Source organism: Thalassophryne amazonica, chromosome 12, assembly GCF_902500255.1.
Source record: "Thalassophryne amazonica chromosome 12, fThaAma1.1, whole genome shotgun sequence".
In the NCBI taxonomy this organism is placed as follows: Eukaryota; Metazoa; Chordata; class Actinopteri; order Batrachoidiformes; family Batrachoididae; genus Thalassophryne; species Thalassophryne amazonica.
In genome coordinates, this window is record NC_047114.1 from 57,134,146 (window position 1) to 57,161,828 (window position 27,683).

The following is a 27,683-nucleotide window of genomic DNA, read 5'->3' on the forward strand; positions in this document are numbered from 1 at the left end:
TCAATAACCACACAGGAGCAAACACACACTCCACCCTCCTCTGACAGGTGACAGAGCTGATGTCATACTAAAGCTGAGCAGAACTGGTTTCATCATCAAATTCAGCCTCACTCCTCACCGGCTTCTACCACACTCCTGTGCGTGGAAACTTGAAGTTACTTACATAAGTATCAACTCAGTTTACCTGCAATCACACAGAATGAATGAAAAATCGCTACATGTGCACTTGCTGACCACTTATTTGGTAAATTTGGCTTGTATCAAGGTGGATCCTGTTTGCCTTTAGAATTGCTTTAATTCTTCACAGCACAGATTCAGATTTTGTTCCATTTGACATGATGGTATGATGCAAAGTAGGACGGATCCACGCTTTCATTTTGTTCAAGTTCTGTCCTACCATCTGAATATCACAGCAAAAACAGAATAATCAGACCAGGTAGTATTTCTCCAATCTATCTTCTGCCATGTGATTTACTGATTAGATGTTTCCTTTGAAGAGCAGTTGTATGCAGGTGTACCTAATGAACTGGGCAGTGAGTATATATGTCAGTTTTGTTTGAGATGAGTTTGAAAAGAGACCGAGTCTTCCACAGCAGCTCCACACTGACATCTCTACCACATGTATATTAAATACTACATGCAGCATCACATGAAATACTGACATAAGGAAAACATTAATAAAAGCTGTGGTGCTGCTGCATTTTCTTAACGTAATATCACGTAGTACAGTGATTTTCAACCTTTTTTGAGCCGCGGCACCCTTTTTATATTTACAAAATCCTGCGGCACACCACCAACCAAAATAATATAATTCTATTACCTCTGGTTCTGCGCAAAATCCAATTATCGCAATAGAAAATCGATACAGAAAACACCGAATTTCGAAACTCCTCAAGCATTTTGCGCTCTGATCTCAAGTAGGGCTGTCACGATTACGAATTTCTGGAGACGATTAATTGTCAGACAAATAATTGCGATTGACGAATATATTGTCTTTTTTTTTTCTTTTTTCCCCTTCTTTATATTCTACTATTGTAGTATAATTACACAACTCTGGAAGAACGTTTGGCTTCTCTGAGTGGAGAAACTGGGAATGGTGCAACATTTTCATTTTTATCTTCATTTTACATACAGTCCCAACTTTTTCTGAATTGTGGTTGTTTCTGTTGCATTTCTGAAATTGTTTCTCCTCATCAGTCACGTTTTGTGCTTAAACACTGCATTAAGTCCATATCGAACAAATAAATACCTTTGGAAAATAACAGCTGTTAAAGTTCAGAGTTCTCACCTGCTTTTTGTGATCTGTGCATCTGAACATCACCACAGCTTCTCCATGTCAGGGTTTTTTTTTTTTTTTTTGTGGCTCAGTTCATTCATATATTCTCATTTTTTAAATATGTTTTTAAAGATATTTGACCGTTTATTTCATCCCATGATCTCATAAATTCAGCATACGACACGCACATGGTGTGAACAGGACGGTAACGGCAGAATCACACCTTTAGAGAAAGTTCAGAGATAAGTAAAGGCAGCTTCATGTTTTGGTTTTGTTAACATGTTTACTCGGGTTAAAATCCTCTCTCTGCTCCGCGCTCGCTGTGCACTGATGGTTCTCAGACTGTAACGTGTCGCGCCTGCATTCAGGAATCTCCCTCACGCACCCCCTCCCTCGCAGTCTGCAGCCTGTTGACTCCGCGCGCGCGCGCGCGCGCACACACACACACCGACAGCTTCGCATTTTAGACGGCTTTTGAAGAAGACGGCCACTGTTTTAATCGGCCATCTTATCCAAACGGAGGCTGCAGCACAATGACGTCAGATTCTGAGTCGTTTTATGCTTTGTGGATAAAATAAATAATTCACGGTAATCGCGAATATGAAAAATAATAGCGATTGACAAATATTGTAATAATTGTGACAGCCCTAATCTCGTGTTTTTTTTTTTTTTTATACGTGTCGACACTTTTATTCACAATAATCTGCCACTCTAATATTCACGGAGCACAGAGGCTGCCTTCAGCGAACCCAGTTGTGAGCGAGAAGGCCCAAGTCTGACCACGGTGACATCAACGGAGGTCAGGCCCCTTCCCCGCACACCTCCACAGCCAACGCGGTTTCTCCTTCCCCAGAGGAACCATGCTCCGTGAGCAGCTGAGATTCACGCTGTAGTCAGCAACCCGTAACCATGGAGACGCACAACGCTATGTGCGCAAGTATGTCTATTATACTATAGTACAGCGCTTTGCTGCCATCTACTGGAATAAAAGAGCATTACATCATCTGCCACACTATTACAGCACATACATCCGATAATGGTGATATTGATAATTGCACACGGCACCCCAGGGTGCCGCGGCACCCCGGTTGAGAATCACTGACTTAGTATATTTAAATACCTCTGTTAATTTTAATTAGTTTTCACCAAGACTGAGTGACAAATAATTTCTTAATCAGAACTACAATTTTAATAAAGTTGCCATACTTTTGTGATTATGCTCCATAAGTGTCTACTACACAAATATATGCTGTTATTTATTTTAAATTGCACGTTCGATTTTTCGTTAAATCTTTCAGCACTCAGTAGTTCGTATGAGATACCTGTGCTGTCCAGCCATAAAAGCAACATAAATAACTGATCAATCTCAACAGATTTGTGGCCCATTTCTACTGTGTATCAAATGTATGTTAATATGTTGTGACAATGGTAAAGATGGTTCTTTTTTAATTTTCTTTTTTCCTGTCAGACTGCAGCACATTAAACTTTTGACAGCAGATAAGGATATAATTCAGCCAACAACACACAGTAATAAAGAATATTAGTAAACCAATGGAGATGTATGTGGCATCACTTTAATAGGTAAACATTTTGCAATAACTGACATAATGAGACCGCAGAGAAAGATAAAACTAGAGTGCTGACTCATGTCTTGACCATGTGCCACCAAGGAGGCAGCGCCACCATCAGTCAGCACAAGGAACACAATTTTCTGCAGTGTTGAAACCGACTCTGGTTTGTTTACCCATTTACTGTTGTATTACATTACTTGGTGTATGCCAGTCTCACTGCTGCCGTGGACATGCATTATGGCTGTGTGTGGTGCAATTTCCAAGTATGTATAGTAGGTTGAGTCAGGTCAACTGGACATGTTTAGGTCCTTGAAGATGTTCATCCAGAAAAGTTTAATCAGTTCTGCTAGTACTCACTTGTGTAAAGCATCTTTGCACAAGTGAGTACTAGAACGTTTGTGGTTTATTTGAAAATTAAAGGTATTCAGTCACTTTCCACTGTTTTCACCAGCTATCAGTTCATTTTGGGTTTTAAGCTGTAAGTCCTTTCAATTGTCACAGAACAGACAAAATTTAGTTTCTGCCTAAATCAAAGCATTATAATGTCAGTTTATTTTTGAAGCGTGTTGCAAAATTGCAGCTCATTTTAATGATGGGAACATATTTACCTGGGGGCAATTCCATAGCAAATATTTTATTTTCCGTTAAACGCCATCTACAGGAGGAAACGTGTGTGCATGCATGAGGTTTGGAAATGACCAGAAATTACCTTTGAATTAGTGTGATGCGTGTTCTCGGGGCATACACGCTAACATCCGTAAGATGTCTTTTTAATCATTGCACAGGTGTTATCTGGTTTCAAAAACAGCATTTTTATATTTAGAACTAGAAGCGTTTTTCTTGCTAACTTTTACAAAATATATGAGAAACATATTAGATTATTATGTTTGATTCACACATAAATACAGTATTTCAGAGCATTTTCTGCCATCTTGGTTTACTTTGTTCGAGCAACCAGCCAGCTGACGTCATGCTGCTTTTCTCTACTCTGGCTGTCACCACGTGCTTCCCAGCATCCCTTAGGGCCCCTTCACACATAATACAATTGAAGCTGACTAGCCCATGAAGGAGGAATTGCATGCCATTCGTTAAAAATCAGAGCTGCCTCTAACACCTTGCACACCTGTCACTACAACTATTCATGCATACCAGCAGCCGACAGACAGTGCCCTGTAAGAGCCCATTTGATCCCTATCGCGGCAGGTGTTGGCCAAATTCCATGTGACACACACGAACATCTAACACCGCTCGCTGGACACTTACAAAATGTGAGGCCATTCGTGCTGTCAGCACAAAAATGGTGAGCAGATGACCACTATTGTCTAAGTGCCTCCACCACCGTCGCATTGCAAAGCAACACACACGTGCTGTGTGTGTGTATCCCGTGTGTTGCAGATCCCCCCCACTCACAACATGCGTGTGTGTTGTGGACATAAGAGCCCAGTGCTTCATTCATGTCATGTCTGTACGTCTGTGACCATGGGCCATCTACAGAGGAACAGACGGTTCATACTTGTATTGTCCGCTCAATAAGAGGGATTCAATAAAATGTTGTGTTTTTTTATGGTGTGTGGTTTATTTTGTTTTCTCCACAGCAGAAGTGCGATCTGGTGCAAGATGTTCCAGCTGCTTGCACTGTATTTGTGCACGCACACGAGCATGCATGAAACCATCGCCGGTGTGTTATGCACGCCGTGCGATCATGCGTCCCTCATGACAGCAGGTGGAATGTTTTGTGGTTCCCCATTTTGTGTTTGGTTTGTGGATTTTCTTCCGGTTTCTGCGTCTTTCGTGTTATGTGTGAAGGGGCCTTTATAGAAGTCGGGGGAACCCCCCCAAGTGATCTATGATGTCACTATGGTCACTACCAAAAGAAGTTCAAGGCTGTTTGTTTTTTAAAATGTTTCCCTTAAAAGAAAATAATTATTTTTTCCAGACAGCACAAATTTTGTCATATTTGCAATATCATATCATGAATCCCTTATTTAAAAGCTAAAGAATAAAATTTATAGTGGTGCCAAAGAAAATTCTGCTTATGACTCAAATCTTAAAAAGCCCAGTGGCCATATACCTTTAATGTAAAAGTTTCCCATTGAAACCATAATAATTTACAGACTTAGTATCGCTTATTAGCCTGTTTTACATCCTGTTTTAGTTCTATGGGTTCGTAAACACAGTCCATATGATCCTGTGTATGCATGAAAACTTCAAACCAAAAAGGACATTAGTGTTTGAAAAATACCAACATGAAGCTCGATAAGAACATGTTGTAGTCTGAGATCAAGTCTTAAGGAACAAAAGAAGGTATCTGATTCTAAGAGAGATTAAACTAGAGTCACTGTTGTATTGGAACATGAACGTATGGGTGCACTGAAGCATTTAGCTAAACCTTTGGATTCTTCTGCCACGCGTGTGAGTATATGACCAAATCTAAGCATGGATTTGATTTCTTTATTAGTAGTGCTTTTTGTCAGGCTATTGAATAATTATTACACTGTACTGTTATTTATATAATTTTTTACAGGTTTCACTATGTGTGGAAATGATACCTATGAATATGGTAACGAATGAATTTTTTCAAAAATTCTCAATTTTTTTTTTTTAAAGGTATGAGTTTTTTTAATTACTGGTATTGATTGATGATGAATTAATTTAGCCACCCAAACAGTGATGAATAAATTTGTTCTACTCTAATTCTAAACATTCATGCAAGCATAAATATTATAAAACTGCAGACATCCTTCTTTGCAGTTATTTTTTTTCCATCAACATGAACTATGAAGTACGAGGGCTGTCCATAAAGTATAGGTCCTTTTTATTTTTTTCAAAAACTATATGGATTTCATTCATATGTTTTTACGTCAGACATGCATGAACCCTCGTGCGCATGCGTGAGTTTTTCCACGCCTGTCGGTGACGTCATTCGCCTGTGAGCACTCCTTGTGGGAGGAGTCGTCCAGCCCCTCGTCGGAATTCCTTTGTCTGAGAAGTTGCTGAGAGACTGGCGCTTTGTTTGATCAAAATTTTTTCTAAACCTGTGAGACACATCTAAGTGGACATGGTTCGAAAAATTAAGCTGGTTTTCAGTGAAAATTTTAACGGCTGATGAGAGATTTTGAGGTGACACTGTCGCTTTAAGGACTTCCCACGGTGCGAGACGACGCGCTGCGCTCTCAGGCGGCGTCATCAGCCTGTTTCAAGCTGAAAACCTCCACATTTCAGGCTCTATTGATCCAGGACGTCGTGAGAGAACAGAGAAGTTTCAGAAGAAGTCGGTTTCAGCATTTTATCCGGATATTCCACTGTTAAAGGAGATTTTTTTAATGAAAGACGTGCGGACGGGTCCGCGCGTCGGGACGCAGCTGGCGCGGAGCGGCGGCACAGGAAAAACACCTCCGTGTTGATAACCATTTGTAAAATCCAGGCGGCTTTTGATGGCTTTCAGTGGAGTGAGTATATGTCAGATCTGGTACTGCTGGCGAGAACAAAGACAGTCAAGTGTGGGTGTGTGTACACCCAGTAACAACAACGGTGGGAATGCCACCTCCACCTCTCACTCAATATGTGATGAGTACCGCAGTGATTCCTCAGGGGAAAAGAGTGCCGTCCTGCACTCACTCAGCTTCCACAGAAAGAGGAACCGGTACTCCTGCAAACACTCACAATATACACATATATTGTAACACAAAACGGCTGAGGATATTACCTACAATGAAGTACGATATCTCGGCGATGAGGTGGAGATGACGTCTGGGTTTTATGGAGTGAGGTGATGAAGAATGAGTGACAGCTGTCAGGAAGTAATGAGTAACAGCTGTCATTCCGGCTGTGTCCATGGCGGCAGCGCCCTCTCGTGCCTGAAGCCCGCACTTCAGGCAGGGCACCCTCTGGTGGTGGGCCAGCAGTACCTCCTCTTCTGGCGGCCCACACAACAGTGTCTCACAGGTTTAGAAAAAATTTTGATCAAACAAAGCGCCAGTCTCTCAGCAACTTCTCAGACAAAGGAATTCCGACGAGGGGCTGGACGACTCCTCCCACAAGGAGTGCTCACAGGCGAATGACGTCACCGACAGGCGTGGAAAAACTCACGCATGCACACGAGGGTTCAAGCATGTCTGACGTAAAAACATATGAATGAAATCCATATAGTTTTTGAAAAAAAAAAAAGGACCTATACTTTATGGACAGACCTCGTACTATATTCAAGTCAAATTAAATGGCATGAATCACTAATAAATGCTTGTTTCAATAAATAAATAAAATAATTTTCACTACTTGACTCATATATGTATGTGCGCATTCAAAGTTTTTAAGTACTGGGTTGTAGGACTAATGGAACTGTTTCAGGATTAATGTGATATTGTTTGTCCATGAGAAAACACTGCATTTCATGTATAATTAATATTCCTGTATTCAATTTACACATTTAAGTTAAACCGCTGCAATTGCCACACACTAGAGATAGGTTGGAATACTAAGGAAAGAAATGTAGAATAAATATTATTTAATTTTTCTTCCAGTTTATGGATATAAATAAACTGATTTTGAAATTTTTTTTTGTTCCAAATTTGCAAGTTTTATCAAGTTTTGCATGTACAGACAGACTTTTATGCATTACATTGTTATAACCACTGAATGTTGCAAAGTCTATACTGCATATAGCACTGGTTCGTGACTGGTTAGTTCAAGGATATTCTTAGTCTAAATTGTTAAGTCAAAGTAATGTTTTTATCAAATGCCTTTGTTCCCAGTTGAAACCCCACCCTTGCCCATTCTCCAATATGGATTTGCTTCAAGAAGCACATCCAGCATAAAACATCTGCCAAATCAACATGCAGAGTCACTTCAGATCTGGAAAAACAAGGGAGGTGCTGAAGGGACTTAACTTTGTGGTAAACACTATTAATTAACTTTCATGATTTCATTAAGATAAAGTTGAGGCCCACGTCATTGTTGAGTGACTGATTTGTACTGTTCCCATTGTTTGGAAGGACTTTCAGTCCCATGTGGTCATGGTGGATGGCTCCACATGGTGGACCAGCTGTCATACAAAGAGTCAGAACTCTAGTTCTTCTATCTGTCTATATCTGAGACTCATCACACCAGAGCTAATCTCTCATCATTTGACAAGCTGCTTTTAAATTATTCCAGAAAAAAAGAAAAAACTACATATTTTAAGTAAGTTCAGAGAGTCTCAGGTGGTTTTGATGTTAATTTTAAATGGATTAATACAAGCCTTCAATTACTACTTCTGTTACTAGTCCTAAACATTGTGAGTCTAACCCAGTACACACAGTGTGTGTGTGTGTGGTTTATGTTTCCTCTTGTTTTGACAGTGGCCTTGTTCTAAAGCCTCCTGTCATCTAATAAACCCACATGCACCCACCCCCACACACACACACAGCAGAGCAGATCTGCACAATAATATTCAAAAAATATCGAAGGTACAGAGACATAAGATAGGAATGAGAGGGAGAAGATAAGCGGCACAGAAACAACACCACCACACACACAGTGAGTCTGTGAGGTCAGTAATCACAGTCTGTTTTCAATCTGGAGCTGGTCTGAAGCCACATCAGTTTTCTCTCTTTGCAACTGTTTTTCTTTCTTTCTTCACCCCCGTCTGTTCTTCACTCCTGTAAAGAAAGACAAATATTGGTGTGAACTCAAACCTATGAAAATGAGGAACCAGGGGTTGCATTACCAAAGCTTTTTACGATTATGAGGCTTCTTAAATGTTGCTCAGAGTCCCTCAGAGGAGCTTCAAATAGGGATTATGTGTCAAATATGTTATTGACCTTCTATAGTGAAATATAATTCAGTCAGACAACTCCTGTGGAGAAATGTTTATTGTAACATAGTTGGAGTTTGACGTCTAAACTGAACTAATTTTGTGCAGATGATTTATGAGATACTGACAAATGATAAATATCCAACACCCCTATAACCCCAGTCAACACCTGCAGGAGGATGCTGGCGGAGGTGGGGTGGGGGCGGGAGAAGGGGGCTGAGAGAGTAGAAATACTGATGCAGGGCAGCAATGATATGGCAGAGGGAGAGCTGGGAAATTTTGCCATTTAATCAGACGGCCCACACACAGCTGTGTGCCTGCTACGTTATATTGTGGTTTCACATTAAAATTCCCCAAAGTGTCACAATATATTTTTTGACTTTTTGATAAACTTTCCTGCTAAAAGCAATAGTTAGACCTGAACCACATTTTTTTGAGCATGTGACACACCAAGCCGACAGTCTGCCATCTGGCCTCCTTGGAAGTCAATGTCCCACGTTGGCTTCGTGTGTCCATTATACCCCCGTCACACTAGAGCACTAGAGACAGAATGAGGCTGAATACCGCCTTAATGAAAATTTGACCCACATTCTGGCAGTGTCGCGATGCATTTGAGGATGTCGGATCGTAGTCTGAGACCAGTCTAAACAGTCGGGTAAATTCCTGTGGCCACCCTGAATGTTTTGCACATATGCAAAATATTTGAGGTGTAAAAATATCGAATGGCGGTCGGAGTGCAGTCTGACCGCAATCTAAATATTTGTACAGCATGAAAACGGCATTCGAGGTATTCTGATCACATTCGAAGGGCAGTTCAAAATGATCTGCCAAGATTTGAATGTCTCGACTGTGCCTGAATGCACCACGGGTGTACCTTGAGTGCCGCTGGAATATATTTCCCCGACACGTAATCAGCCCTCGCAAGTTATTCTTTTAGAAAAACTAATATATGCAAGTCAAATTTACTTAGGGCCCCTTCACACATTCACACATAACATGATTGAAGCCTACTGGCGCACAAAGGTGGAGTCAAATGCCACTCGTGAAAAATCAGGGCCGCCTAAAATGCTTCGTACAGCTGTCGCTACAACCATTCACGCACACCAGCAGCCGAAAGACTGCGAAGTGCCCTGCGCATGCTCATTCGATCCCCCTCTTGGCAGGTGTTGGCCAAATTCCAGATGTCTCACACGAAGGTCCAACATCTCTCGCTGGACACTTAGAAAAGGCGGGGCTATTCGCGCTGCTGGTATGAGAGGAGAGAGCAGGTGACCACATTTGAGCTGTCTGTGAAATCTGTCTAAGTGCCACATCAGTATGGGGTAACCTAGCAACACGCATTGGCGTGGGTGTGCTGAACAGTGGCGGCTGGTGAAAAACAGTCTTGGTGGGGCTGCTGTGCCAATAGATTCCCTTGTCTTGTTCAGTACAGGCATTCAAGAGAACAGTCGGAAAATTACTACAATTCCACAATAATCATTACAAGTCCTTCTCAAAATCAGCAGTTTTACAGATAAAGTTAACCATTTACAGCTATATCAGGCCCCATTTCTACTTTGGAAAGGAACAGTATCAAATGCAATACAACACTCAAGTTCTTGAGCAAAGAACATTTCAATATTTGACACCAATTACACACATAGTACACCAAACTGTACTGCACTGCCATTATCTTCAGACAAACAGATCCTGGGGTTCACAATGACACCGACCTTAACAAAATGGAAAATATCACAATGTTCACACCACCTTCCAAGAGAGAGAGAGAGAGAGAGAGAGAGAGAGAGAGAGAGAGAGAGAGAGAGAGAGAGAGAGAGAGAAAATGTTTGTGTGTGTGAGAGTGTGTGAGAGAGAGAGAGAAAGAAAGTGCTCATGTGTGTGAGAGAGAGAGTGAGAGTGTGAGAGAGAGAGTGTGTGTGTGAGAGAGAGAGAGAGAGAGTGTGTGTGTTTGTGTGTGTGTGTGAGAGCGAGAGAAAATTAAGGTAATATTTTGCATGAACATTACTGAGTGGAATGGAGGCAAACCAAAGAAGCTTGAAAAACTTAAATAACTTAACTAATAACACCAAAACCTTTAAATTAAATTGGTTAAAATTAATTAACAGTGTAGAGGACAAAGCAAATTAAGTATACAAAACCACTTAATTAAATGCGTTGCTAAACTTGGGTTTGTCTGACTATAAATGCCTTGTGTGTACTCAGTGGCTGAGTTAGAATTTCTTTAAAAAACATGCAAATTGCTTTTTTAGGGTTTTGTTTTGTTTTGTTTTTAAACTGAGCAAATAATTTGTTTTAGACTGTGGAATACTCCAAAGAATATTTCACTTCTGTGAACTGATCCTCATAACGTGTAAAGTGAAATCAAAATACCAGCATGGCTGCAGCTTTGAACACTGTTACAAACAGCCCCGGCCTCCCCTATTACCATTATAACTGGTCTGCTGTCCCAATAAAGATCACAGCTTTGACCCCCTAAAACAAACAAAAAACATCACTCATTCATTTTATCTTAAGTTTTCATCCTCATTTCCACACCAGGAGCAACATTCGGTAATAAATCCGAGCAGCTCGTCAGCTCACCATAGCTGGCAGAGGTGGATGCACTCCTTTCCACCCCCACAGTAAAGAGCGCAGATCAGCAGCCTCCGTGACGTGTGCGCGCTGACAGTGTGAATGAAATGGACTGCATTTATATAGCGCTTTTCCATCTGCATCAGATGCTCAAAGTGCTTTACAATAATGCCTCACATTAACCCCGATGTCAGGGGTGAATGAAGCCTGACACAGTTTATAACGAGTCAGACAAACGTCTCTCCTCCAACCGGGATGTGCAATTGTCATTAAACCACGAGAAAGATCTGATGTGTGCACCTCCATGCGCTTCCAAAAGGATCCCCGCCAAACTTTGGTGTCATTTATTTAATTCGTTTTTGTCCCGTTTTAAACCTCGGAAGACATAATGAGCAGGAGTCCCAGAGTTCTTCAACTTACTCCAGCAAAACACACGGAGACAAAATAAAAATAAATAAATATAACCCAAACGTCATCGTAGCTCTTCCTGACTGACAGCAGCAGCTGCAGCGTCACGTATATCACTGACTGTAACAATCTAACGTTCCCGCATTTTTGTAGCAAGGGCTAAAATTCCGGTGCCCCAAAGCCATTAATTTTGGCAATGTTGATTTGCCAGATATTTATTAATTTTCCCTAGCAACTACATACAATTGGTTATTTCGCTGCACTTCAAGGGCGCTTTGAATGAGCGCCCAAGACGAGGAATGATACGTTCTCTGCTTCTGTCGGTGGAAATGTACTGTTGAATGAGAGTCAGTTGGAGGAAGTGTTGTTTTAATCATTCATATTACATGTAGGCACATACTACTAAGTAAAACTGTCATTGATAATACTTTTTAAATATATATATATATATATTATGACTTTGCCCCTCCACATCTAGGAGGGCAGCGCCCGAGCGCCCCCTATGGGCCAGCCGCCACTGGTGCTGAACACCCCCCCCCCCCGCTGCCCACACACACACACACACACACACACACACACACACACACACACACACACACACACACACACACACACCATGGATCCAACATTGTCAGCAGTGGCTGAGTGTCACAGAGTCCGGTCGCTACTGCAGCTCAGCTGGTGAACACACAATGCCCATGTGTGGGCGGGCGCACATGCCCTCATGACAAGCTGATAATTACATACCTACACGATCACATGAGGACCGGCCAGCGCGGCATGGTGTGGAATTAATGAGCCCGCAGAGCAGGAAGATTTTACTTCCACCACGTAAATAGTAGTTTACATGACAGACAGGGTGGAGATTAAATAACACAAATAAGGGTGAAGGCGTGAACTCATTCATTTATGATCACTTTGCTCAAATGCTTTGCTGTAGAATCTAAAACTGTCCAACATTTACACACTCCCTCTCTGACTCCTTATACCCCTTCTCAGTCTCCTTCCTACATCAACAACCAGTCCCAGATGGGTTTGGACTGGCTGGAATCAGATTAGTGTCCGTTTACATCAAAATAATAGTCCTCTGTTCCTTTCCACATGTTTCCCAGCCTGCTCTCTCCTCCACTTTCATTCCATCACCTGACTAGTCTAAAGCCACCAACCGTAAAAGTGACGATGATGTGTTATATTAGATGGTGTGAATGAGTACTGTTACAGTTGTTTTATATATATTTTAATTCTTTGAAATTAAGTTAATAATTTTGATCAAACTTATTAAATTAATTCATTCAGGTGTTACCAGTTGACACAATTCAGTTAAGTCGGTTCAAGTATTTTTTTTTTTTCAGTGTAAGTACCAGTTAAATGAGGAGATGCTAATCAGTTCTGGATGCTTTGGTGTTAATGAAATTAACAACAGGTGTACTAGAGGAGCAACAATGAGACGACAGATATGGTTTCACTGATGGAGGCCATCGAGATTTTCCCTCCTCATCGTTTCTGACTGTTTTTTTCCCACTAGTTTTGCATTTGGCTAGGGTCAGTGTCACTACTGGTAGCATTGTGGTGTACCTGGACCCTACAGAGGTTGCACAGGTAGTCCAGCTCCTCCAGGATGGCACATCAATATGTGCGATTGCCAGAAGGTTCCAAGAACAGTCTAAAGAACATGAAGGAGATTCCATAAGACAGGAAGTTACTATAGGAAAGCTGGACAGGGCCGTAGAAGGTCCTTAACCCATCAGCAGGAGCGGTACCTGCTCCTTTGTGCAAGAAGGAACAGGATGAGCACTGCCAGAGCCTTACAAAATGACCTCCAGCAGGCCACTGGCATGAATGTCAGAATCAGAAACAGACTTCATGAGGGTGGCCTGAAGGCCCGACGTCCTGTAGTGGGCCCTATGCTCACTGGCCGGCACCATGCAACTCGAAAGGCATTTGCCACAGAACACCACAATTACCAGGTCTGTCACTGGTGTCCTGTGTTTTTCACAGATGAGACCAGGTTCAACCTGAGCACATGTGACCAATGTGAAAGGGGCTGGAGATGCTGTGTAGAACGTTATACTGCCTGCAACATCATACGGAATGACAGATTTGGTGGTGGGTCCATGTTGGTCTGGGGAGGCATATCCTTGGAAGGATGCACAGACCCCTACAGACTAGACCATAGCACCCTGACTTATATTAGGTATCAGGATGAAATCCTTGGACCCATTATCAGACGATATGCTGGTGCAGTGGGTCCTGGGTTCCTCCTGGTGGATGACAATGCCCGGCCTCATGTGGCAAGAGTATGCAGGCAGTTCCTGGAGGATGAAGGAATTGATACTATTGACTGGTCCCCCAGGCTCGCCTGACCTAAATCCAGTAGAACACCTCTGGGACATTATGTTTCAGCCCACCTGATGCCACCAGGTTGCACCTCAGACTCTCCAGGAGCTAAAAGATGCCTTGGTGCATCCTCCAGGACACTATCCATAATTTCTTTAGGAGCATGCCCACACGTTGTCAGGCATGCATTCAAGCATGTGTGGCCATGTAAACTACTGAGTACCACTTTGAGCAGCTGGAAATTTTTTTTTGGCAAAACTGGCAAACCAGCCTCATCATTTTTTTTTAACTTTGATTTTCAGAGTGTCTTTGAATTCAGCCCTCTGTAGGTTGACAGTTTTCATTTCAATCAAACGATGTGGTGTCCTTTCTTTTCCAAAACATTATCCAGTCTGTATCAGGAAAGACATACAACTTGAGATCTGACATTTAAAGAACATGTTTTTATACAAAATAACTTAAATTTTTTTTAGGTCATAAAAAATAGATGCAAACGTGTACACATGTAGAGCTTATTTGTAAGCAGTGTGTATCATCAGATGCAGGAGGAAGTGGTTGAAGGTTGACCTTGAGGATGTTCTTTGACCTTCTACATTTAAAATCCGTAAACGTCTTTCTGATCTCAAACAGATGGCGTATGGAAAGATGAGACCTCCTCCCTGATGAGGGGAGATGATGCTGATATAGCGTGTGATTGTAACTCCTGAAACGCTGTAACTGGGAACATCCACTGACAGCATTTTTGCATGATGGAAAACATGGAATTTTTGCAGTTCCATGTGCAGTTGCAACCTCAAACTAAACATTACAAATCTTTTATTTGTCTTAAAAGTCACATCACACTAAAAATCACATAAAGTGGAAATTAAAATCCTGCTGTACCCACAAAAAAAGTGAACGAGTAGCACTGACCTCATCTTGCACGAGAATGATTTCTGTGTCGTAACGTTGGTGCGGAGCTAAATCTGTGATCCCTCTGTACAGTGCTGATATAAACTCATCCCAGATTAGTCCCTGAACTGGGTTACTTCTTCCAGGGCTTGATCTATTATGCTGTAGTATCAGAGGACTCAAATACTACAGGGACAGGATACCTACTTCCAAAGACTTAGGCCCTGTGAGGAAAAGTGTTGAACGATCTAAAAATACCCCCCCCCCCTTTTTTTTTTGTAATTTAAGTGGAGCAAACATTGTTGAGTTAATTCCCTTGCATGTTGGCATGTGAGCATGGTACTGTAATCGCTCCTGTGTGTGTATGTGGATGTGTGAACGAACTAACAAAATAGATACATTTAGAAAAAAAACAAATAAAAATAAATAAACACCTGAACGGATTTTCGCTATACTTGGTGGGAATATCACTTGAGTTTGTGTCTCAAGATGATTAACGTATGGAACAGATTGGTCAAAGAGCAAAGTCAAAGTTAAATAAAACAGCCCAAAAAATGTGTTTACCATACAATCTGCATTCTAATCCAATTACATTTGTTCCGTAAATCTGATTTGTTAATCCTGTGAAATTTCAGACCATAAAATATCGAGCAGACGGTGGAAAAATATTCGACCGTTTCACATTTGATGTATAACTCTGTGCCCAGGTGTCAATAACGGCGCTATCAGCTGAGAGCGAGAGAAACTAGTGCAGCGACAACGATGCCGAAATGCTTGGATTTAATGGACTGAACTGGATTGATTGATGGATTTACCGTGGATTTAACTCAATGCAGCTGACGAGATGGAGAAATCTGTGGGTCTGCTCTCAGACTTTTCAGTTTGGCATGAAGACGCTGTTGCTACGGTAAGCTTTGACGAGCCGAACACACCCTTTCACAACGATTCACCGACCGAATTACTTACAGAAAAATAAACCGGTCAAACGATGGAATTGGATTAAAATCCAGTATGAACGTCCGCAAATCAGACACAACAGGGTTATTCCCTAACTAGAGATACTGAGAAGTAAAACATTTCTGATCATTTGGTATCAGTGACTTCATAATAATATGAAGTCATATACAACTAAAAAAAAAAACCTTACCTATGATCTCTCGAAGCTCACTACATGTATTGCTGACAATAAGTACTAATAATTCATAATATATAAACAATATAAACACAGCGTGCATCAGCCCTCTGATGGTTTCATCATTTTAATATTTCTAAATGTGTATTCTTGAAATGATCGGTAATCTTTACAGTCCAGTTTCATTCCGGGATGCAGACGTAAAAAAAAATAAAGGCGTTTCAACCACTTTACTTTATGTGGCACCTTGCTTATGATGCTGTTTTGGACATATGAATCTTTGCAGTACTTGGATGATTCATGCTTGTGCTCTGATAACAGTTTGTGTATTTTGGTCTGGTTTTATCTTCTACACTATTTTAGCCTGTTCAAGTTATTTTTGGATTAGATGTTTTTTGGAAAATTAATTTAAATTAACCTGTGTTTTTCCATAGACCTTCCACATGGGCCTCCTTTTTTTGTGTTTAATCTGAAATATCAACAGGAAATGTTATTTGACTGACTGTCGTGATGGGCGGCAACCCGCCCCCAGGAGCGGTAGAACAAACAATGCAAACTCCCAAACTAGGCTTTGGTGTAAGAGAAAACATGGTCTTTAATTCTGGCTCAGGTACAGTACACATGTGGTCAGTCAACACAGCAAAGGTACTACCAGGGTTTGGCTGAGACGCAGTCATGAACGAGCAGGGGTCAGTGGCACGAGCAAACATAGACATCTGGGAGGAGCCAAGAGGCATGGTCGAGGTAACAGAGTAAAACTTCGATACACGGCTTGGTAAAAACAGGACTGAAAAACAGGCGCTGGAAAGTGTACAGAGACAACAATCTGGCAGGGAAGTGAAGGACTGTGAGGTTTAAATGCAGGTGGACTAATCAGGGTGTGAGAGGAGGAACAGGCGGTGTTAAGAGGTGCACGTGAGGAAAGATCAGAAAGGGGCATGGCTAGTGGACAAAGATCATGTACTGTGCAAGATAGTGAAGGAGGGCTGATGAAAGAGACAAGCGTGAGCAGGTGCGAGAGCGTGAGTGAACGAAAACACAAAGCAGAAAGCGTGAGAGAGGGACATGATGGCAGGTGCAGTGGAGTGAGGACAAACACATGGGAATGAGAACAAACGGAGAACAGAGCTAAGACAGAATATAATACAACTATGAACGGGGGAAATAAACAGATGACAGAACAGAAAAGCAAAGACTAAATAATTAACAGAGAGCAAAACCCGACACTTAATCACAACTGATGGCACAAATGTCAACAGCAAAACAAACAAGTGATAACCTAATGAAAACTACATGAGAATATCCATCCATCCATCCATTTTCTTCCGCTTTATCCGGAGTCAGGTCGCGGGGGCAGCAGCTCAAGCAAAGCCACCCAGACCTCCCGATCCACACACACCTCCTCCAGCTCCTCCGGGGGAACCCCAAGGCGTTCCCAAGCCAGCCGAGAGATGTAGTCCCTCCAGCGTGTCCTGGGTCTTCCCCGGGGCCTCCTCCCAGTGGGACGTGCCCGGAACACCTCTCCAGCGAGGCATCCAGGGGGCATCCGGAAAAGATGCCCAAGCCACCTCAACTGACTCCTTTCGACGTGGAGGAGCAGCGGCTCGACTCCGAGCTCCTCACCCTATCTCTAAGAGAGCGCCCAGCCACCCTGTGGAGGAAACTCATCTCGGCCGCTTGTACTCGCGATCTCGTTCTTTCGGTCATGAGCCAAATCTCATGACCACAGGTGAGGATCGGAACGTAGATCGATCGGTAAATCAAGAGCTTTGCCCCCCTACTCAGCTCTCTCTTCACAACGACGGTCCGATACAGCGACCGCATCACTGCAGATGCTGCACCAATCCGTCTATCGATCTCACGCTCCATCCGTCCCTCACTCGTGAACAAGACCCCGAGATACTTAAACTCCTCCACTTGAGGCAAGGACACTCCACCGACCTGAAGAGGGCAAAGCACCTTTTTCCGGTCGAGAACCATGGCCTCAGATTTGGAGGTGCTGATTTTCATCCCGGACGCTTCACACTCGGCTGCAAACCACCCCAGTGCACGCTGAAGGTCCTGATTTGACGAAGCCAACAGAACCACATCATCTGCAAACAGCAGAGACGAGATTCTGTGGTTCCCAAACCAGACCCCCTCTACACCCTGGCTGCGCCTAGAAATTCTGTCCATAAAAATAATGAACAGAACCGGTGACAAAGGGCAGCCCTGGCGGAGGCCAACGTGCACTGGAAACAGGTTTGACTTACTACCGGCAATGCGAACCAAGCTCCTGCTGCGGTCGTACAGGGACCGGATAGCTCTTAGCAAAGGACCCCGGACCCCATACTCCCAGAGCACTCCCCACAGGGTGCCCCGAGGGACACGGTCGAATGCCTTCTCCAGATCCACAAAACACATGTGGACTGGTTGGGCAAACTCCCATGAACCCTCGAGCACCAGATGGAGCGTATAGAGCTGGTCCAGTGTGCCGCGACCAGGACGAAAACCACACTGCTCCTCCTGAATCCGAGGTTCGACCATCGGTCGAATTCTCCTTTCCAGTACTCTGGAATAGACCTTACCGGGGAGGCTGAGGAGTGTGATCCCCCTATAGTTGGAACACACCCTTCGGTCCCCCTTCTTAAACAGAGGGACCACCACCCCGGTCTGCCAATCCAGAGGCACTGTCCCCAATCGCCACGCGATGTTGCAGAGGCGTGTCAGCCAAGACAGCCCCACAACATCCAGAGACTTAAGGTACTCAGGACGGATTTCATCCACCCCTGGAGCCTTGCCACCGAGGAGCTTTCTAACCACCTTGGTGACTTCGGCCTGGGTAATGGATGAGTCCGCCTCCGAGTCCCCAGTCTCTGCTTGCTCTTCGGAAGACATGACGATGGGATTGAGGAGATCCTCGAAGTACTCCTTCCACCGCCCGACAACATCCCCAGTCAGGGTCAACAACTCCCCACCTGCACCGTAAACAGTGCTGGTGGAGAGCTGCTTCCGCCTCCTGAGGCGTCGGACGGTTTGCCAGAATCTCTTCGAGGCCGACCGATAGTCCTCCTCCATAGCCTCCCCGAACTCCTCCCAGACCCGAGTTTTTGCCTCTGCGACCGCACGGGCTGCGGCACGCTTGGCCTGTCGGTACCTGTCAGCTGCCTCTGGGGTCCCACCTACCAACAAAGATAAGTAGGACTCCTTCTTCAGCTTGATGGCATCCCTTACTTCCGGTGTCCACCACCGGGTTCGGGGATTGCCGCCGCGACAGGCACCAGAGACCTTGCGACCACAGCTACGAGCAGCTGCATCGACAATGGAGGTGGAGAACATGGTCCACTCGGACTCCATGTCTCCAACCTCCCCGGGATCTGGGAGAAGCTCTCCCGGAGGTGGGAGTTGAAGACCTCGCTGACAGAGGGTTCTACCAGTCGTTCCCAGCAGACCCTCACGATACGTTTGGGCCTGCCAGGTCTTACCAGCTTCCTACCCTCCCAGCGGATCCAACTCACCACCAGGTGGTGATCAGTCGACAGCTCTGCCCCTCTCTTCACTCGAGTGTCCGAGACACGTGGCCGAAGGTCAGATGATACGACTACAAAGTCGATCATCGACCTCCGGCTCAGGGTGTCCTGGTGCCACGTGCACTTATGGACACCCTTGTGCTCGAACATGGTGTTCATGATGGACAAACTGTGACTAGCACAGAAGTCCAACAACTGAACACCACTCGGGTTCAGATCGGGGAGGCCGTGCTTCCTGATCACCCCCCTCCAGGTCTCACTGTCGCCGCCTACGTGGGCGTTGAAGTCCCCCAGGAGAACAATGGAGTCCCCAGTTGGAGCGCTATCTAGTACCCCTCCCAGGGACTCCAGGAAGGTCGGGTACTCTGCACTGCCGCTCGGCCCGTAGGCCGAGACAATGGTGAGAGAACTGTCCCCGACCCGAAGGCGTAGGGACACGACCCTCTCGTTCACCGGAGTGAACTCCAACACTTGGCGACTGAGCTGGGGAGCAATAAGCAATGCGACCCCAGCTCTCCGCCTCTCCCCGTGGGTGACGCCAGAAAAATGAAGTGTCCAGGCCCTCTCCAGGAGTTGGGTACCAGAGCCCAAGCTGTGCGTGGAGGTGAGCCCGACTATCTCTAGTCGGTATCTCTCAACCTCCCGCACAAGCTCAGGCTCCTTCCCCCCTAGCGAGGTGACATTCCACGTCCCAACAGCCAGGGGCTGTGAGCATGGACCGGGCTGCCGGGCCACCTGCCCTCGACCGCCACCCAATCCTCTCTGCACCCGACCCCCATGGCCCCCTCTGCAGGTGGTGAACCCACAGGAGGGCGGGCCCACGTCACTCTTTCGGGCTGAGCCCGGCCAGGCCCCATGGGCTAACCACCAGGTGCTCATGTGCGAGCCCCAACCCCAGGCCTGGCTCCAGGGTGGGACCCCGGCTCCGCCATACCGGGCGATGTCACGGTCCTTGATCTTTTACTGGTCATGGAGGTTCTGAATTACCCTTAGTCTGACCCGTCACCTAGGACCTGTTTGCCTTGGGAGACCCTACAGGGAGCCCATAGCCCCCGACAACACAGCTCCTAGGATCATCCGGGTACGCAAACTTCCCCACCACGATAAGGTGGCAGCTAGAGGGGGAGTACATGAGAATAAATAGAGATAAATACTACAACTAAACTAAACAGAAACTGACGAAAACAAGGTGGTAAAACAAACCATAAGAAAACAGTGACTAAACAATAACAGAAAACAAAACCTGACATTAAAGCACAACAGATATTACAAATGAGATGAACTAAATAAAGAAGTGATAAATTAATGAACAATAAATGACACCACAACTGACTGAAGAAAACTAGAACAGAACTGAACAAAAGGCCAAAGTAAAAAGTAACAAAGAAAAAGTGACAAAGCAAAATGGAACACAATCATGTAAACTAGCAACTAATAAATCAAAGCGGGAACAGAAGATGAGGCAAAGAAAGGGGCAAAATAGGGATCAAAGCCTAAATCAGGGCTGGGCATGACACTGACAGCACCTTAACACAGAACTAAGTCACCAACAAAAATCAATTGGAATTGATCACTAACTGAAAGCATTTCTATAAAATAAAATAAAAAAAAAAACTGTCAGCATAATGGCATCAAGTATGCCATTGTTTCTTGCAGTAATGATGGAATTAGTGTTGTACAAAATGTACTACTATAATGCAGCAAACCTTTACTCTGACAAGATTTTATTACAGACATGTCCTGTCCAGGGTGAGCCCTTTCTCTTGCCCTATGACCGCTGGGATAGGCTCCAGCCCCCCCGAGACCCTTGACTGGAGTAAGCGGGTATAGAAAATGAATGAATGAATGTCTTTATTGAAACACACCTACGGCAATAATTTAATACATGTCCCTTATTCTAGTCTATTCTATTGACCAGCAGCAATGTTTTTTCTTTGCAATGGACCTCACTGGACAGTATTGTACCTTTTCATTCAAACAAAAACACTGATGTCGAGCTGTCATTATATTCTAACAGCAGAGAGGAGTGACCACTGGATTGCTGTTACCTTTCAAATGTGTCTGAAGGTTCCACACCCTTAGTGGCTTGGTGGGGAAAGTGAAAGTCACTGGAAAGCAGCACGAATAGTCCGGTCACTCAGCGGCTGGGTGGGGCGGAAGTTATCCCCCAGCATCCCGTCATTCCCTTCTGGTAGTTCTGCTCCTTTGAAATGTGTCCGCAGCCGTCGAAATTCTTCAATCTGCAAAGGTCGAAAACTTTTTTTAAAGGCCCAAATGGGTATACACACTTTGGTAAATTGCAAATTTGTTGCTTCAAGACAAATGTGACCGTGAAGGTTAAAGGTCAAATATGTATTTTCATGACAGGACCCTATGCACCCACATGGCTCACATCTGATCACGTATTGAAAAGCTAAGAGAACAGTTCCTGATCAGAGGAATCAACTGTGATTTGACTTTTTTCTCCAGTTTTGGCACTTCAAAGGGGACAGTGGCATGTCCCTGACATTTCCAACTTTGAGTAAAATCAGTGAAGTGACCTCAGCCGGCGTGGACAGTTACACTCTCTCTACGAGCATTTCAAAGGGTCACCAGGTCATAGGAAAAACTACAATAAATATCAGAGGATTAGTGTTACACAAACCTGCTTGAATCAAACAAGATTTGATTGAGAGTTTAAAGCTATTAAAGCCGGGTCAGAGGTGCACCGATTGGCACTGGGTGTGATGGCCTCCTGGTCTGTAGTGGATGCTGTAGAGCCTCAGGTTAGGAACCCACCTTTCAAAGTTACTCAGTAGCCTGATGTATTAATTGTACAGCTGTGTGGGATGCTGAGTTAGACACAAACTGTACAAATACAATAAAGGCTTAGTGATATGAATTGCCTTCTATTTATTTAGATTTTTACACAAGTGCAGTATATAACTTTAAAATAGTGCTTTGGTATTAATACACGGTGCAATGTTGGTTTGAGTATCTGGAGACTCTCAAATGTGACCTGTGTCAGAATAAATGCACCAGATAAAACAATAATAGTCATTTAATTAGAAGTGGCTATTTTTACAACCCGTAGAGAAAGACCTACAGGCTACTTATACATGTTCCAGTCACACATGCGCCTCTCAAGAATTTCCAACTTGGAATGTTTTCCATACAAAACGACTGAGTTGTATGTAACATTTAAAGCAGTATCCTTCTAAGCTAGCAGCTTTATTCGGTGTATGAAGAAAGGCTGCATGGACAAAAATGGAAAAAGTTAACACTTTTCATTCAGAGCTGAGGCAACAATTAACACGCCATATGAAAGCCACACAAATTAAAATGTTTAACATTTAACACTGCCCGTTTGATTACGAATGCTAGTTTGTGAATGTTGGATTTTGCAATAACACTGCTTGGGTGGCACGAGAGGAAAACCTGCAGCTAAGCTGCTAACTAGCAAAAACTGGAAGGGTACTTTAATTAATATTTTAAATGCAATTTACGTTGCAGGAGAGTCACAAATGAGTGACTGGATGCTCAGTCGCCAGCTTTTAGAGACAAGCTATAGTGCTATTTTGTTTTCACAGCATTTGTTTCAGTGTATATATACACAAGAACAGAGATTGGTAGCCTGAAGAAAACACCTTTAGTCAAACCAAAGTCTATATATATTGGGAGCCCAACTCCTGTCCCACAGAGCCACCTGCTCTGTTCACAGGTCACAAAGAGGTGCAGAACAATTACAATCCAATCTGTAGCCCTACTATGGATGATAAACAGACAGGGCCTCGTCCACAGGCACCTCGGTGGTGATAATGAAAGAAGGAAGAGTGATTTACACATGTGTAGTGAGGAAATGGAAGACCACAGGCACAGTACTAGATAAGGCCCGAAGTGGCAGGCCAAGTAAAATCTCAGATAAGCTAAAGCGAAAGATGGTGAGAATAGTCATAGGTAACCCGCAGACCTGCTCCAAAGACCTACAACATGATCTTGCTGCAGATAGTGTCTCTGTGCATAGTTCAACTCTACAACGTACTCTACAACGCACTTTGCACAAGGAGATGCTGTATGATGCTGTAATGCAGAGGAAGCCTTTTCTGCGTACATGCCACAGAGTCACTTGAGGTATGCTAAAGCACATTTGGACAAGCCAGCTTCATTTTGGAATAAGGTGCTGTGGACTGATTAAACTAAAATTGAGTTATTTGGACATAACAAGGGGCAGTATGCATGGCAGAAAAAGAACACAGCATTCCAAGAAAAACACTTGCTACCTACAGTAAAATTTGGAGGTGGTTCCATCATGCTGTGGGGCTGTGAGGCCAGTGCAAGTACTGGGAATCTTGTTAAAGTTGAGGGTTACATGGATTCCAGTCAATATCAGCAGATTCTTGAGAACAATGTTCAAGAATCAGTGACAAAGTTAAAGTTGCGCCGGGGCTGGATCTTTCAACAAGACAACGATCCTAAACACTGCTCAAAATCTACTAAGGCATTCATGCAGAGGAACAAGTACAACGTTCTGGAATGGCCATCTCAATCCCCAAACCTGAATATTATTGAAAATCTGTGGTGTGATTTTAAGTGGGCTGTCCATGCTCAGAAACCAACAAACCTGACTGAACTGGACATGTTTTGTAAAGAAAAATGGTTCAAAAATATCTTCAACCAGCATCCAGACTCTCAATGGAAGCTATAGGAAGCATTTAGAGGCTGTTATTTCTGCAAAAGGAGGATCTACTAAATATTGATGTATTTTTTCTGTTGGGGTGCCCAAATTTATGCACCTGCCTAATTTTGTTTAAAGAATTATTGCACACTTTCTGTAAATCCTATAAACTTCATTTCACGTCTCAAATTATCGCTGTGTTTATCGGCTATATGATATATTTAACGGAAATTGCTGATCCAAACAACCAATGATTTATAAAGGAAAATCATGGAAATCATCAGGGGTGTCCAAACATTTACATACAACTGTATATTATAATAGCTAAGTGGCCTCTGTGTGTGCGTGTGTATGGCTTTGATCACGGCGAATCTAGGGAGAGCTGACATTTGCCATTTGGTATGCTTATGTACAACCCCAATTCCAATGAAGTTGGGACATTGTGTAAAATGTAAATAAAAACAGAATATAATGATTTGGAAATCCTCTTCAACCTATATTCAAATGAACACACCACAAAGACAAGATATTTAATGTTCAAACTGATGAACTTTATTGTTTTTGTGCAAATATTTGCTCATTTTGAAATGGATGCCTGCAACATGTTTCAAAAAAGCTGGAACAGTGATATGTTTACCACTGTGTTACATCACCTTTCCTTCTAACAACACTCAATAAGTGTTTGGGAACTGAGGACACTAATTATGAGTGTCATAATTGGGTATAAAAGGAGCATCCCCAAAAGGCTCAGCCGTTCACAAGCAAAGATGGGGCAAGGATCACCACTTTGTGAACAACTGCATGAAAAAAACAGTCCAACAATTTAAGAACAATGTTTCTCAACATTTAGTTGCAAGGAATTTAGGGATTCCATCATCTACAGTCCATAATCAGAAAATTCAGAGAATCTGGAGAACTTTCTATACGAGGTCTCTTAGATAATAAACCGACCCTTTTATTTTTTTTTTTAACTATATGGATTTGAATGACATGCGATTACACCAATCATGCTTGAACCCTCGTGCGCATGCGTGAGTTTTTTCACGCGTGTCGGTGACATCATTTCCCTTGGGCAGGCCTTGAGTGAGATGTGGTCCCGCCCTCTCGGCTGAATTCCTTTGTTTCACACGCTGCTCGAGATGGCGTGCGTTGCTTTATCAAAATTTTTTCTGGACCTGTGAGGAATATCCGAGTGGACACTATTCGAGAAATTAAGCTGGTTTTCTGTGAAAAGTTTAACGGCTGATGAGAGATTATGGGGTGTTTCTGTCGGTGTAAGGACTTCCCACGGAGCGGGACGTCCTGCAGCGCTTCCAGGCGCTGTCGTCGGCCTGTTTCGACCTTAAAACATCCTAATTTAAGGCTTAATTCACCCAGGACATTGTGAGAGAACGGAGAAGATTCAGAAGAGGCCGGCATGAGGAATTTATGCGGACATTCCACTGTTTAAGGACATTTTTTTAATGAAAGACGTACGCGCAAATTCGCCGAGTCGTTTCCGTGATGACTCGGCAAATCTGTGTGCGCCGCGACAGGAAAAACACCTCCGTGTTGAAAACCATTTGTAGAATTCAGGCGGCTTTTAATGGCTTTCAACAAGTGAGTAACTGAGAAATTGTTCAACAGCTTGGGCATGTTCCAACTTGCCCGTTAAGATTTCCAACGGAGGTGTTTTTCCTGCCGCGACCCCCCGCGGTCGGGTCCAGCCCGACATGCGACTCTGCCCGCACGTTCATTACAAAATGACCGTTAACAATGGAATGTCCGAATAAACTCCTCATGCCGACTTCTTCTGAAAGTTCTCTGTTCTCTGACGACTTACTGCGTCAACAGAGCCTGAAATGTGGAAGTTTTCAACTTGAAACGGCGAGACGCTGCCGCCTTGAAGCGCAGATCGCCGTCAGGCGCCGTGGACCGTCCTTAAAGCGACACTACCAGACCAAAATCTCTCATCAGCCGTTAAAATTTTTACCGAAAACCAGCTGAATTTATTGAATGGTGTCCACTCAGTTGTGCCTTACAGTTTTGAAAAATTTTTTATCAAACAAAGCAACAGTCTCTGAGCCATTCCTAAACAATGAAAAAAATCGACGAGCGGGTGGACGACTCCTCACTCAAAGACTGCCCACAGGCGAATGACGTAACCGACAGGCGTGAAAAAACTCTCGCATGCCCACGAGGGTTCAAGCATGTCTGATGTAATCACACGTGATTCAAATCCATATGGTTTTTGAAAAAATAATAAGGTCGGATACTTTTCTAATAGACCTCGTATGTAAGCGGCAAGACCGAAAACCGACATTGAATGCCCGTGACCTTCGATCCCTCAGGCAGCACTGCATTAAAAACTGACATCATTGTGTAAAGGATCTTACCGTGTGGGCTCAGGAACACTTTAGAAAACCATTGTCAGTTAGCACAGTTCTTCGCTACATCTACAAATGCAAGTTAAAACTCTACCATGCAAAGTGAAAGCCATACATCAACAACATCCAGAAACGCCGCCGCCTTCTCTGGGCCCGAGCTCATTTGAAATGGACAGACGCAAAGTAAAAAAGTGTGCTGTGGTCTGATGAGTCCACATTTCAGATTGTTTTTGGAAATCATGGACATCATGTCCTCTGGACAAAAGAGGAAAAATACCATCCAGATTGTTACCAGCGCAAAGTTCAAAAGCCAGCATCTGTGATGGTATGGGGGTGTGTTAGTGCCCATGGCATGAGCAACTTATACATCTGTGATGGCACCATCAACGCTGAAAGGTACATCCAGGTTTTGGAGGAACACATGCTGCCATCCAAGCAACGTCTTTTTCAGAGATGGCCCTGCTTATTTCAGCAAGACAATACCAAGCCACATTCTGTATGTGTTACAACAGCGTGGCTTCGTAGTAAAAGAGTGCGGGTACTAGACTGGCCTGCCTGCAGTCCAGACCTGTCGCCCATTGAAAATGTGTGGCACATTTTGATGCGCAAAATACAACAATGGAGACCCCGGACTCTTGAACAACTGAAGTCATACATCAAGCAAGAATGAGAAAGAATTCTACCTACAAAGCTTCAACAATTAGTGTCCTTAGTTCCCAAACACTTATTGAGTGTTGTTAGAAGGAAAGGTGATGTAACACTGATAAACATACCACTATCCCAACTTTTTTGAAACGTGTTGCAGGCATCCATTTCAAAATGAGCAAATATTTGCACAAAAACAATAAAGTTTATCAGTTTGAACATTAAATATCTTGTCTTTGTGGTGTATTCAATTGAATATAGGTTGAAGAGGATTGCAAATCATTGTATTCTGTTTTAATTTACATTTTACACAACGTCCCATCTTCATTGGAATTGGGGTTGTATTAAGTGTCCATTTAATTCATCAAATATTTAATATTCAGTTTTCAGTATTCAATATTATAAATAATTTAACACACAGTTCAATATAAAAAATCATGGGGGGGATCCAACTTCATTGACATATTTGAACATTTAAGAAAAGTAAATTGTCCCATGGCAGTATTAAATGCAGATAACCAGTCCACCTCCA

The 27,683-nt window shown here is 43.4% G+C and overlaps 1 protein-coding gene and 1 long non-coding RNA gene across 3 annotated transcripts in view; one reads left to right on the plus strand and one right to left on the minus strand.

Annotated features, from left to right (window-relative positions):
- Positions 1 to 2,398: 2,398 nt before the first annotated feature.
- LOC117521787 lies at positions 2,399 to 8,009 on the plus strand. Its single transcript, XR_004564060.1, has 2 exons — positions 2,399 to 5,629; positions 7,036 to 8,009. It is a non-coding gene; the product is annotated as an uncharacterized LOC117521787 (long non-coding RNA).
- Positions 7,571 to 27,683, minus strand: part of ca8 (carbonic anhydrase VIII) — a 50,494-nt gene continuing 30,381 nt past the window's right edge. Inside the window, exons 8-9 of one of the 2 annotated variants that reach the window (XR_004564059.1) lie at positions 21,535 to 21,726; positions 7,571 to 8,483 (exon numbers count right to left, since the gene is read on the minus strand). Coding sequence is in view for 1 of the 2 variants with exons in the window: in XM_034183128.1 (XP_034039019.1) it covers positions 21,592 to 21,726 (135 nt within the window). In the remaining variant the exon portion in view is untranslated. Of the gene's footprint in view, positions 8,484 to 21,531; positions 21,727 to 27,683 lie in introns of those variants that run through there. The other variant, XM_034183128.1, reaches the window with a different exon arrangement.